General features: G+C 39.9%; 1 protein-coding gene across 1 annotated transcript in view; it reads left to right on the forward strand.

Moving 5' to 3' along the window:
• The first annotated feature begins 4,953 nt into the window (after positions 1-4,953).
• The window catches only part of GALNT5 (polypeptide N-acetylgalactosaminyltransferase 5), a 39,881-nt gene continuing 30,209 nt past the window's right edge, over positions 4,954-14,625 (forward strand). The window contains exon 1 of the mRNA XM_082630298.1: positions 4,954-6,912. Within this exon, the coding sequence (XP_082486424.1) occupies positions 5,462-6,912 (1,451 nt within the window). The 5' untranslated portion in view covers positions 4,954-5,461. The remainder of the gene's footprint in view (positions 6,913-14,625) is intronic.

Below are 14,625 nucleotides of genomic sequence, written 5' to 3' on the forward strand. Positions count from 1 at the left end.
GTCTTGGTCCACCTATATCAGAATCATCTGATATTATAGTCAAAAATCTAGATTCCCAGGCCCTATAACCAACCTCAGAATTACTGAGGGAAGAACATGAGAATCTATATTTTAACAGTCCCTCCCCTTGAGATTTTTGATGCACAAAAAATTGAAAACAACTACATTAAACTGTGAGCTTCAGCTTCTTTGTTTTCCCAGAGGCTAGTACACGGTTGGTACTCAAATATTTGCTCAATATATACATGTTTATGTAGTCCACATATATTTCAAACACAACATGTTTAAATCTGAACTTCTCTTTTCTTCCAAACTGTCATTGTTCTTCCTACCTTTCCTTTCTGAATTAGTAAAGCCTTAATCAGAGTCACCCTGAGCTATTTTACCTTTTTCTCCAACTTTATAATTAACCAATACCAATGGCTCTGTTAACTTAGTATTTGAGTTAAAAGTCTCGGGCTCATTGACAGCTGTCTCTTAAGGCATTTTTTTCCTTCTGACAACTAGCGCAGTTCTTTTCCCAAGGTGGATGCTCAGTTAATGTTTTATTTTATTTTTAATTTTTAAATAATTTTAAAATATTTATTTATTTATTTACTTATTTATTTGGCTGTGTCGGTTCTTAGTTGTGGCACGCGGGATCTTGGTTGCAGTGTGTTGGTTTCTCTCTAGTTGCAGTGCATTGCGCATGAAGGCTCTCTAGTTGTGGCACATGGGCTCTAGAGTGTGCAGGCTCAGTAGTCGTGGCACACGGGCTTAGTTGCCCTGTGGCATGTGGGATCTTAGTTCCCCAACCAGAGATCAAACCCACACCCCCTGCATTGGAAGGCGGATGCTTAACCACTGGACCACCAGGGAAGTCCCAGTTTTATTTTAAATTTATTAAATTTTTCTTAATCAAAATAAAATATTAAAACAATTAAATTGGCCAGGGACCTAAAAAGCACAGATGCTGGCTTGGCTCCACTCTTCACAAAACAGAAATAGAGACACAGATGTAGAGGACAAACGTATGGACACCGAGGAGGGGAGAAGTGGGGGTGGGGTGAATTGGGAGATTGGGATTGACATATACACACTACTGATACTATGTATAAGAAAGATAACTAATGAGAACCTACTGCATAGCTCAGGGAAATCTACTCAGTGCGCTGTGGTGACCTAAATGGGAAGGAAATCCAAAAAATAGGGGATATATGTATACATATAGCTGATTCACTTTGTTGCACAGTAGAAATGAAGACAACGTTGTAAAGCAACAATACTCCAATAGAAATTAATTTTTAAAAAATCAGTGAAACCTGAGATCTAAGCACAGTGTATTATCTTTCAATGATAGAGGCCTTGCTTTCTTCAAACTCAGGCTTAATGGATTATGATTTACCACCACTAACATGGGAAATTTTTTCAAGGACAAATGTCGGAGGGAAGATCACAGCAGTCCTCATTCTCTGGGCGTTAGATAGTGAGGCTGTTTCTTAACCAGCTTCTAAATCTTATAACAAAGGATACTTACACTGAGGCTTAAATGGCTGCCAGAAATTGTATTCATCCATCTTCACTGGAAGAACCAGTTAAACTGGAGTAAAATTATCATTTTTATATTTATGGTACCTATGGACTTTATAAAAACTCCAGCCTTTAAATTATGATTTTCAACTTTCTTTTTTTGTGAATTTTGTTCACAGGACAGTGTTATCTTCTTGAATACAATTTCTCTTTTCCTCAAAAAAAAAAAAAAGAATTTTGGAGGAAAAAATGATCATATTAAAATACAAAAGCAAAATGATATTTAATATTTACTTGATTCTCCCATTCAAATTTCCTAAATGAATAATATCCTCATCCCATATTGTCTTTAATTGGAATCTCCAAATTTAAATCTACATTCAAATTCAGTGATGCATCTGTAGATTCTCATTATTCTCTAAAGAATATATGTTTAAATATATTTTCTTTTTATATCTTTTATAATTAAGGGTAAGCAACTGAGTACATATTATAAAAGAAAATAAGTATTAGTTACTCAGAATATACTTACATAGTCAAAAAAAAAACAACTTTCAAATATTCTGAGAGAGTTACTTTAGACACAAAGCCAGGGAACTGGAACCAGTACTTCTAATATTCTTCATTCTGACTGGGGAAATTGTAGAATAGAAATTTTTAAAAATGTGTATTGAACTCCTACTGATTATCAATGAGCATGATTCAGAGATATTCACCTTGGAAACAGAACAAAGGAACACAGATTTCAATCTAACTATATACAAAGCTGTCCTGCTAAACAGTTCATGATTTAATCTAGGAGAATCCAGTGTCAGGCACTCAGTAAATTCTCAATAAATGGTAGCTATTAACATGATAATCCTGACATCAACCATGTAGAGTTTAAGGACAGGTCCTCCTACTAATATACCTCTTTTACAGAAGAAGAAACTAAAAATACATTTTTAATTTTTTACTACACAAGTGTCAAAAAGAAGTCAAAATGAATTAGAAAAACCCCTCCAAAAGCCTCCCAAGGACCACTTCATAGCCCTAGTTTTTTAGAATGATACCCACTCCAACTAAGTATGTGCAGATTCTTGAGGAATTTGACCAGGTAAGTCTACCATTTGGGATGACAGCCAGAAGTACCTTAAACAGCCAACCCACCTATATATTTAGTTTTCTGCTAGTAATATGGAAACTAATACAACTAAACCAAAAAGCAGCATCATGTATCTATATGAAAAGTCATCTGTTGAATAATGTGTGTATTGACTGCTATAAAAGGTAAAATTTCTTAATTTCTTTGTTTTCTATTCTTTTTTATCCATACTTTTTCATTGCTCTGAACATCATGGAAGCCCAGCTAAGAGGAAAAAAAAGAGGAGAAATACATAGCTGGTGAGAACCACCAGTAGAGATTGTTACTGATTTTCTGAAGATCCATAGTATTGAGTCTGTAGAGCTGCTTATAACCAACTTTTATCATCATTACAGATTCTCATAGACTAACCAGGAAAAAGATGTGGAAAAGGCTGGGAAGAGGCCTTTAGAGGTGCTTTTTCACCATGCGTTTGTCACCATTGGATTGTTGTCAAGATCGAATGAGATACTCAATGGAAAGAGCTTAGCAAACAGTTTGGGGCATATGGGGTACACACACACACACACACACACGCATGCACTCACACACACGCGCACGCACACACATGTGCACACACGTGCGCTCACACACACACGTGCACACACACACGCCCGAGTTTCTAATCATGCTGGTTCTCAGAAATGTGTGCTTCCCATAGTACTATACTCTCTCTTCACTCCTATGTTTTTGCTAATTTATCTGCCTTTCACCATCCAACTAATACGTCCCTTCTCTGACCACAGTATGAGCAGAGATAATTATGTTCTTGTTCATTCCTCAAGTCTAAGGATAGCTTCTCCAAAAATCATTCCCAAAGAATCCAGGATATGGTTCTCTCATATTATTTACTGTGTATCGTATATGTGCCTACCTGTCTGTGTCCACCAATAGACTGTGAGATCTCAAAGACAAGAACTATGTCCTTTTTACTCAATATCGTTCAACACCCAACACAGGGCCTGAGCGATGGGACAGACTCAGCAAATATTGGAAGGATGGACAAATGGAGGGCAGAGGTGATGGAGGAAATGGCTGAGCCACCAGTGCTGCCATCCATGTGGATATTCCAAACGGGACTGAGCAGGCACGGAATAAAAAGGAGAATCAGAGATTTAAGAAACATGTTACCATAGCTGCACTTATCTGGGTTCCCTCCCATGGGGTAAAGTACAAACTTAAAGTTAAAATGTTGTGGAAGGCAATGCATAAGTATAAATTATTCAGAATCTTCCCTTCTTCCCTTCCCAAGTCTTTGGGAGCCTAAGTTTATCTCAAAGCGGGGATGCTATACCCCTCCTAACACTGGAGAAATAAGTGGCATCTCTGTCTGCAAATCACTCAGAGCTCCTCGGAGGACAGTGCTCCTGGGCTGTGCTTCTCAAACTTTAGGGACAATGTTTATAGCAGGTGAGGTTAAAATGCAGATTCTTGAAAAAGAATGGATACAGGTGCGTGTATAACTGAATCACTTTGCTGTAACACCTGAAACTAACACAACATTGTAAATCAACTGTACTCCAATATAAAATAAAAAATTAAATTTATAAAAATGCAGATTCTGATTCAATTGTTCTGGGAATGTATAGTTTTTATTAGGTTTTACTCTGTCTGGGAGAAAATTTCACAAAAATTGTGTGCAGTGTTCCAAAACCCAAAAAATAATGGTGAGGCATTTTATTCTAGACCAGTGTTTCTCAACTTTGGCTGTACATTAGAAAGACCTGGGAAGCTTCTAAAAACACAATGCAGACCAATGGTCATCTTTGCCCCTTGCCCCCCCCCCCCATCAATTAATCAGAATTTGGGAGGATTTCTTCAGTGTGATTCTACCATAAAGCTGTTGGAACCAGTGTTCTACCAGTCTACCAGTGCCACTCAGAGTCTGGTCCAAGTTCCGGTTCACTCTGCAAGCTGTTGTTACATCTGGGACAAGTATCCAAACCAAGAGTAAGAGTTTAGAAACTTTTACAGCAATATGACAAATTAAGTTTATGTCTACTGAATCTAATAATAAAAATAGATGGACTCATTTAAAACAAAAAGTTAACTTACAAACAAAGATTTTGATGCCCCCCCCCCACCGAGAAGGTTCTGAATAATCAAACACCCACCTTTGGTATTGAGGTTATGCTCAGCCCCTTCTATAAGCTGTTACCTCTCCAAGTTGAAACATTAAGTTCAGTGATGAATTGCTGGGGCAAATCACTTGGAGACCTGGGTACAATAGAGTTAATAAGCAGGAATGGGGTAGGTGGGGTTACAAACCAGGAACACATGCCCTCCAAGTTAGACAGTTTTCTTTAATTGCCCTGAAAACACACACACTCTCGCATAACACGGAAGGTGAGAGCTGAATGAAGTTTTCTGGTTAATGGCTTGAAATGTTTTCCTTCTGAGAAGTGGTGTTGGGTTACAGCGTGCAGACCGAGAACTGCGAGGAGAGAAGGCGCAGCCCGGACCCCACCTTTTCTTGGGTTTGTAGGAAGGTGGACATGGGCTCATGGAGACAAGGCGAGTGATCTGTTGACCTGTCTGGTGGCTGGAATCGACGGCTCCCAGGGTGACCAAAGGGCAATGTTTAGCAGGGCTTAGCCAGGGGCCAGCCAAGCAGGCACGGATGCTCTGCTGTGAAATGCCACGCAGGCAGAGACTGAAGCAGTAGGAGCTGAGCTCTCCCTTTGGACTGCTGCTTCCTGCTCTGCTCAGGGGAGGGGGCCACTTTCTGGCAACTTTGCTGCTGCTGCTATTGCTACTACGTCGGCTCCCTCTCCCCTCAAGGTAAGCAGGCTCAGAGGGAGGGCAGGCTGCGAGGGAAGCCTTTGTACCATGAACAAGATCCGAAAGTTTTTCCGAGGAAGTGGGCGAGTCCTGGCATTTATATTTGTAGCTTCTGTCATCTGGCTGCTCTTTGACATGGCAGCTCTCCGCCTCTCATTCAGTGAGATCAACACTCGGGTCCTGAAGGAAGACATCGTCCGGAGAGAGAGGAAAGGGTTCAGAGTTCAGCCATACCAGGTGAAGAGCCTTGACGGCAGCGTGAAAGAGATGAAGCCCCCCTCGAAGGGACACGGGAAGGGCGTATGGGGCAAAGAGAACTTTAGAAAGACTGAAAAGAGTAAGCTCAAGGTTGAGGATGATTTGGACCAAACCCAGAAGGAAAGGAAAGTGCAGAATGCCCCCGGAAGGGGCAAGGTTGCACCTTTGTGGCGTCCTGCATATCTGCAGACCCCCCCCGTGACTTTTACCAAGTGGAAGACAGAGGGGCGAGACGTCAGACCTGAAGTTTCCTCGCACGTGACGCCAAAGCAAAAGACAGCTCAGGGGGCTGAGAAAACCCCATTCACAGCAGCAAGGGGAACTCCACTGGCCAAAATATCTGTACACACAGGACCTGTTGGTATAAACCAGGAGGGCCTGAAGAGTCTTAGTCTCAGCAGTGAAACATCAAAACAAGCAGCTGAGAGGAACCCAAATGTGACCATCCATCTTAATATTGACAGATCAAAGCAGCAATTCCAGGCAGTAGCAAATGAAAGGACCTACCCTGCCAGCCCACCAGTGCCAAAACCCAGGGAAGCCATAGCCTTAAATAAAACTGAGACTCAGAGCAAAGAACTAAATGCAAATAAACACAAAGCCAGTAAGAACCTTCCCTTTTCCAAGTTCATTGCCAATTCAAGTCGCTTAAAGAAGCAATCTATTAATGAGACACAGTTGGGAGGCTTGCCAAAGGATGATGCAGCCAAAGTGGCTGATGGGAAGAAACTCAATTTGTCTGAAAGCCATATTGTGATTATAACCAAGGAGGAGGAGCTAAAGACAGACACCAAAGAGGTCCCCAATTCCAAAACCAAAACTATATTTCCTACAGTACTGCGCAAAAGCCAAGAGGAACTCATTGCCGGGAAGAGCAGGGAGACATCTTTCTCTTCTCTTGCTCTCCAGGGAGCAGCACTGTCTCAAACCAATCAAGCCTTAGCTGGTGGGCTGGGGCCAGCAAGAATCAATTTAACTGCCAAAACCCAGCCTGAACAACTCAACCAAAGTCACAGAAAAGCTCGTTCGCCTGAAGATGGTGGAATGCACCGTGTGTTAAGAATTGATGTGACACTTTCTCCAAGGGACCCCAAAGCTCCAGGTCAGTTTGGACGTCCGGTAGTTGTTCCCCATGGAAAGGAGAAGGAGGTAGAAAGAAGATGGAAAGAAGGAAATTTCAACGTCTACCTCAGTGATTTGATCCCAGTGGACAGAGCCATTGAAGACACAAGACCTTCTGGGTAAGATCCATTTTTCTTCTCTTTCCTCAGCCCCAAGTATTTTGGGTCTTACATAGAGAAGACTTATTTCTAGATAATTCTGTGTGGTTTTTGGTCACCTAGAGAATTAGAGCAACAATAATCATTAGGCACAGTTCAAATAGTCTACCATCCACACAGAGAAAAATTCCGATATCAACATACCCATTGCACTCTCTTTATACATTTATTTCTCTGAGACTTTGGCCCTCATCCCTATTAGCTCATGTTCTGTTCCCTTTTCTGTACTGAAAACCTATCAAAATGATTAGGGGAGCTCAATTCCTAAAAAGGTGTATATGAATGGTGGAGCTTAAAATGTAATTCCGTTAAAACAGTGACAATGAAGTGAATTCTCAGTTTCAGAATTTTTTATTATTAGCAAGTTTGTCAGGAGTATATTTGGGAAAGGAGCACAGAGGAGGAGCCTTCTAGGCCTCTCTGGAATCATGTCTTAGCCAGCAGAATTCTGCCTAATCATGAGTAATGATCACCGTAAGTGAAGAAGTGACACTACTCCTTAGAATTTAATATCCTTTATAGATGAGAATGGTAGATAATTCAGGAGTTCGGTGATACAGGAATAATAATTTTGGAAAAAGTCAATCAGCCAATAAGGAGCAAACACCCACAGGACATACAAGAATATAATATTTTATATTTCTAGAGTTTCACCATTTATGAAGCAACTGCACACAAATCACAAGAATTTCACAAGAGCTCTGCAAAGGAGGCAGCAGATATTATGCGTTCAAATCAACAAGTAAGGGCACTCAGAAATTACTTCAGTCTTCCAAGAGAGCACATCTCTGAAGGTGCCCAGTGAGCCTTATAAACCAGTTTTAAAAAAATTATATTCCTTTAACTAGAAAGTAGATCACAAATATTTAATCTGATTCAAATATATTTGGTTTCTGGCTCTTTTTGGCCCACTCATAAGTGAGGGTACCTCATAGTCATATGTTCACTACCCATTAATTGATAATACAACTCCTTGTATGCCTTGATATGCAATTCCTGAGCCAAACAATGTTTGCCGAGAAGGTGGAATTAGGGAATATCAAGATTCAGATTTAGCACATGTGGTCTGTAAAGAATGCCCTCGTTTGGCTTCTGTAAAAAAAAAAAAAAAAAAAAAGGAAAACAACCCTTCTCTGTGATCTAGGTATTCAGTGTTACTAAGAGGAAGGCAGATATAGATGTGCCTGTATTCATATTGGTGAGAGGGGCCTCTTCATTGGGATGTTAGCCATTTTCAGCTCTTAGCCATTGGCAGATGGCTATTGGCCATGCACTAATCACCTGTTTAGGCCAAGCACTCTGCCATTCATGTTCCTCACCCTGGTGAAACTCACAACCTTGAGGAGAGCACAAATATACCCAAAGTAAAGATGAAGAAACTGAGACCCTGGGAAGTTATATTGTCTGTGGTCATAGAGCTAGCAATTATAGAGAAATTATTAAAATCCATGCTCAAAATTATGTTGTGCTGTTGATAGTGCATATCTTACTAATTACTACCAAAATGATCCCCAAAATTATGCTGCACCAGCTCTGATCTGAAACCCTGTATATCACATATCACATATATCACATATATTTATGATATATCACTATATTACTACACATATACACTATGTATGGCACATCCAAATATGCCAGTATAGGGCATATACTATATATGCCATACTATGTATGGCACATTACTATACATATCCTATATAGTATATACTATATGACCATATACTATACATGCCAACTTTGAACACAAAACACCAGAGAATGAAGTAGGAAAGTAGCTTTATTTTAACATCCCTTCTGTGGCCTGGCAGACTGCTATGGAGCTTGGAGAAAAATCAGACACTGCACAGAAGCCCAGGCTGCAATTCCAAACCAGAGAAAGGACAATTGTGTGAGGGCCAAAAGCAAGTAATAATGATGTTAGCGTCCATGTGATTTACTGAAGGCTCAGTAGCTCCCAGTGCTTGTTCGTTTCTGAAATTTGGTCTGTGGAAATTAAGGGTTGCTGCCCAGGGAAGTCATAGTCAGACTCTGTCTTCTGAAGGAGGCTGTCCCGACAGTAGGAGAAAGTGAGTGACACGTGTGCTTGAGAGGATGAGTCAGACAGCATGTGGCCAGGCCCCTCCCTCTTATCACACAACCCACCTTGGCTAAATATATGTGCTCTTGGCAAGGTGCCTACCTGATGCTCTACTCTTCCAGCAGGATGGAGGTGACAGTTTTAAGCCATCAGGGATCCTGTGTAAAGAACCCCTTTTGTGCCATTCTTACAGGAAAGAGAATAAATTATTTTTCTTTTCTTTTACCCAAACACTCTGACTACAAGTATGTGCAAATTATGTATTCATATGGATAAAGTTTGGAAGAAAATACAAATGAAAAACATTTGATTCATCAGGTTGGCATGATTTAAAGTTCTCTTACTTTGATTTTATTTTTTTCAGCTTTGCTCAAAAGGTATATGACATGCTTGTAAGAAAACACACAATAAGATTTTTTGAGATAATAAATTTTAAAAGTCAGCATGGGGGAAATTGTTATAGAATATAATAAGAATGTGTGTGTGTGTGTGTGTGTGTGCATGCACGTGCATGTGAGAGAGGCAAAAAGAAAAAGAAAGAGAGAAAGAGAGAAAGAAAGAAAGAAAAAAAGAAAAAAAGAAAGAAAGAAAAAGAAAAAGAAAGAAAGGAAGAAAGAAAGAAAGAAAGGGAGAGAGAAAGAATCTATTAGAATGCGTAAGGACTGGCCTTAAAATTAGCTATGGTAGCAACCCACTGGAACCTTTAAATTTTAAGAGTTCTGGGAAATATCCCCCTTACTGCTTCTTTCATTTCCCCTGAATCCACGTTATGGATTGATTAACACAGTATAACTCACGTATCATAACTGGCTATTGAATATACATTGAACCAAAACAAGGATAAAAACCATAGATTTGCTAGTATGTTTGTTTACATTTAGGTCCCCTCAGTAAAGATAATAAGTAGTTAATAGTTCTTAAGGATGATGATTTAACCGATATGCTAGGATGAGGTTGACATTGAGGAGAAGAGAGAAGCAGCGTTCCCAGGACAACTTCACTTGCTCTTGTTCTAAAATCAGACTCTCTTTTCCCAAACTGCTCTTCTCTCCTTTTCTCCTGAGTCCCAAAGAACCATTTCTGAGATGTTGAGATATAGTCCTGGCCTTTTCCAAAAGCACAAAAACTCCTTTCTGTCATTAGCATTATTCTCACTGTCCTTTTCAGTGCCACCCTGATTTCTGACCCTTGCTGTGTGGCTGTCGCTTGCTGCATGTGACATGCTCTCTAATGTGGGCCTTCAGCATAAGGATAGTTAGTCTTATTATCTTTCTCTACTCATCACATTTGTTACCATCCACTGATATTTTTCTTAACCGGTCCCTTTCCACGGCTTCCCCCCATCCTCACCTTTCACAGTCCTCACCATTTCTCCTAGAACATCTTGACCTGACATTGCTCAAAATCTAATTGTATCTTACCTCCATCTAGACCATGATTTGACTGTGACCTCTAAATTCCAATGACCATTAATGCACTCTCCTGGTTACTGAAACACTCCTTGCTGTGTGTCCTTCACTAACCGTGGCCTTGAGAATCTGTTTCAACTTCTTCGTGAAATTCTAAGTTTAGGAAGGAAACTCTGTCTTTTACTTTATTTTGTATCCATTTAGCACTGAGCACAGTGCTGTGGACTCAAAAGATACAACTTTACACAATATGGTTTTAAAGATAAGATTCTCTGAAATGATTTTTGAATATTGATACTATTTTTAAAAAAATAAATGATAGATAACTATTCAAATTAGGCTTGCGAGAAGTCATTTTACAAATTAATAATGACTTCCTAATTTTTCATTTTGAATATATGGAATATGTTAGTGTCTCGTTTAAGGTAAATACATTCTATTCTAACACTATTGTCTATTCATTAATTCATGTTCATTCATTAATTCATATTTTTGTTGTTGTTTGGTTTGTCATTTTAATGTTTTGACCTTCAATGGATGAAAATCTCCTTATCTTATTTATGAGAATGTTTTATGCCAGTAAATAAAATACAATTTCATTTTGCTTAGAAGTTTTGCCTATAAAATATGCTTCAGATAAAATACTGTTATGACGGTTATTTCAAATTTCCATATTTAGCCCTTTCTTTATAAAAAGCTAATCCTTGCAGTTCTTACTATTAATTATTGAAGTTTGTTTTAGCCAGCAATAATCAATACATACACACAGGCTTTGGTAAGACATGGTCCTATCTACTGGAAATGCAGGGCAATTCTACTTAGAGACGTCTGTCCTGTAGCCTGCAGCTAGAGTGAAGATGTAACTCCAGAAATGAACTTATTTTAAGAGTGCACTTCCTGAATCAGCATTTAGAGAAAAATGACTCGAAGACATGTTTGCTGCCAACATTTAGTTTTTTAGAGGACAGTAAGAATTACAGCATGCTCTTCTAGTACCGCTGTGTCATCACGATGTTAGCCAATTGTTTATTTTAATGCTTTGCTTTTCCTACAGTACTCTGGCAAGCCCCTCAATAAAGCAACTAGAATGGGCCTATTCTCTTAGCCCAGAGCTGGGACTGTCAACCAATCATTTGATTCCTTCCTACACAGTTAAAGAGAGTTTCCTTTTGGCACATATGAAAAGCAAAAGCACTGTGCGTTTGTCACAAACCAGTCCAATTTACTGAGGGGAAAGAAAAACCTTTATAGAACCTAAATTTCCACCTCTCCCCTACTCTCCCAATCCCAGTGAGGTCAAAAACCACAACTAATGAATTACTGAAAGTAAACTGACCACATAGCCTTCCAAACTTCATGTTTCTAGATGTGTGTATCAGGCTGAGAGAAAAGAGAAACTTTACTGTTATATGAAGTTCAATGTCCTTAGTTTTACATAAGATTAGTATTTTAATTGGTGAAATGAGATAGCTTTTGTGACTAATAGTGATGGGAGAACATTATCTAAAATTGACTGGAAAAGCTCTGAGACCTCCCTGAGAAACCAAACAAGGGCAGGGGGAAAAAAAAATCTCACAAGATGGATTTAAAAGGGTTATTTCCTGCTTTCTCTTCCATGAGTGTACACAAAGCAATGTTGCTTTTGAATTGTGTTTGTGTACATGTTCATGCACATTAGTGTGTTCATGTGTGTTAGAGCACAGTGTGCTATTTCACTAAAAAGTTGTATCAGGAAGCTGGAAATATAAAGCAAACTTTGTTTAAAGGGTGCAGGCTAGACCATAACAAGACAAAGGTTAAATGTGGCCAAAAGATGACTATAGAGCTTTTGACATTTTTACTTATCACACTCTCCCCACAACTAGGGGAATGATAAGGAGAGAGATGATCAGAGGATATAAAACACACTTCTGCTACTGATTCAAAGAGAAGAAAACAGTGCCTAATTAATGTAAAACTGAGAAATGTTAAAGCAAATCCGTGACTTTGTCTCCTAAATACTGCCAGAGACCTAGAAATATTTATGCGAGAGAGGAATTTGTGAATGTAGAAATTTGAACCTGTGTACACTTCTTTTTTACACACCTCATCCAGGGCCCAGTTTAACCATCATAAAATTATTTATCAAATTCTTATGGTGATACTTCCCTGAGTACTCTTTTCCCAGAAAATAACTCCTGTTGGGCTCTTCTGGGTGACCCATTCAGAGCAGAGCCTTTCAAGAAGGGAACATTTTTTGCTCAAGGCTCAGAAAATGGGGGAGAAATAGCAATGTTTGTTTAGAAGCTCTGTTTTGTTGTTTGCTTTCAGAATAAAGGGAGCTTTTTAGAGTCTTCTTTATGTTTAAAAAAATCTATATTATTCTAAACTAAAATATCTTCTAAGTTGGCCCCACTTCTAAAACGTTGGTGTACGGGTATGTGTGAGAAGGGTCAATGCAGAGAAACTTGAGTACAGTATTTAAAAAGGCCTTTATGACTTGCCTTCTCATTTGTTCCTTAAAATTATTCTTCAAGGCAGGTACTGTCGCTGTCCCAGCTTCACCTGTAGAGAAGCTGAGACTTAGAGAGGAAGCTGAGGTTTTAGATTGCAGCAGGCAATGCAGCTGCTGGCAGTTCATTTCATTCCACGCCTGTTTGCTCACTGCCTGTCATGAGCTGGGCAGCTGGGACCTTCCGTTCTCCATGTACGTCATCTTGTTTGATCCTCACAACAGCCATGCCAGATTGATAAAGTGCTACAGATGAGGAAGAAAGCACAGGGAAAGGTAACTTACCCAGGGACTCACAGCTCATAAATGGTAGGGTTGGGATCCAACCTTCAGTCTTCTGATTCTTCTTCACTCGGCAATAATTCAACTACACCAGGTCGGCTCTCTCCCCACCCCACCTGCTCTGCCCTTATAGTGACCATCCACACCTCTACCTCTCCTGGGTTTGCCAAGCCTCTCTGAATAAAGGGAATCTGTCCCTTGCTGAGCCTCACCAAAAAGGTGCTTATTTATGTTCCAGGCAGTGATTGTGTATGTGTGTGGAGTTTTTTTATTCTAAACAATCCTCACAACAACACTATGAAAGACCTACTATCTCTCATATGATTTACAGATGAGAAAAGTGAGGCTCTAAAAGATTAACTGATAGGTCTGCTGTCCCAGCAAGAAAATTTTCTGACTTCTAATTCTAGTGCTCTTTCCATAGGATACAGCTCCTCCTTCTTTTGTTTCCTTATAATCATATGACTTTAGCAGAAATTAAAACATCTCTCTTCCTTATACTCGGGGTGGGTAGCTGCAGGGAGGGGGATAGGGTCAGAGGTATATGAGGGGAATTAGTTTTGCACGTCAGGTACCTTGTCAGGGAGAAAATATACAGGAAATCATTTTCTATACAGCACTAAACAAAGGTAGCTCTTTAAAACTGCCCAACAACCACAGCTCAGCAGTGGACAAATATCTCTGAGTGCCTACCTACTCTGCAATCTAACATCTGAGCGTGGGTCCTGCCTTCAAGGCAAACACATGAAAACGTTCTTCAGAAGCAGAGTAAACTACTGGGGCAAGGAAGAGAAAGGCGGAGCCTGGCCTGAGAGAGGGCAAAGGGTTTCATCTGCAGCCTGAAGGGGTAGGGAGTTAGTGACATGGGAAAGGGGGTAAAAAGAATAATCCATTGAGAAACTGAGGGAAATCTGACATAGGGTTGGGGAGAGCAATGAGGGTAGAAAAGAGACCATAGAAGTAAGCAGAGTCCAGATCACGCAGGACCTTGTTAAGGTGCTTCTAAGGACCAGAGAGAAAATGTCCAAAGATTTAAAGCCCAAAACAACACTTTAATTTACCTTTGCTCTGGCTCTCATGACCCAGAGGGAAGCACTTATGAGGCTAAAATTACATAGAGCCTCACCGAAAGTTAATACTAGATGAAGCTTCAGAAGAACTCTAATCCTGTCCCCTGCGTTACAGAGAAGTCTGAGGAAGGAAGTGACTTGCCTAAGGTCACAGACCCCAGGAGAGACAGAACTACCTGAAAGGTGCCCTAACCTCCACCCAGAACTATCTCTGCCACATCACACCACCTCCTGCTCTTTTTTTTTTTTAATTTTATTTATTTATTTTTGGCTGCGTTGGGTCTTCATTGCTGCTCACGGGCTTTCTCTAGTTGCGGTGAACGGGGGCTGCTCTTCATTGCA

Source organism: Mesoplodon mirus (assembly GCF_964341445.2).
Source record: "Mesoplodon mirus genome assembly, chromosome: 8".
Lineage (NCBI taxonomy): Eukaryota > Metazoa > Chordata > Mammalia > Artiodactyla > Ziphiidae > Mesoplodon > Mesoplodon mirus.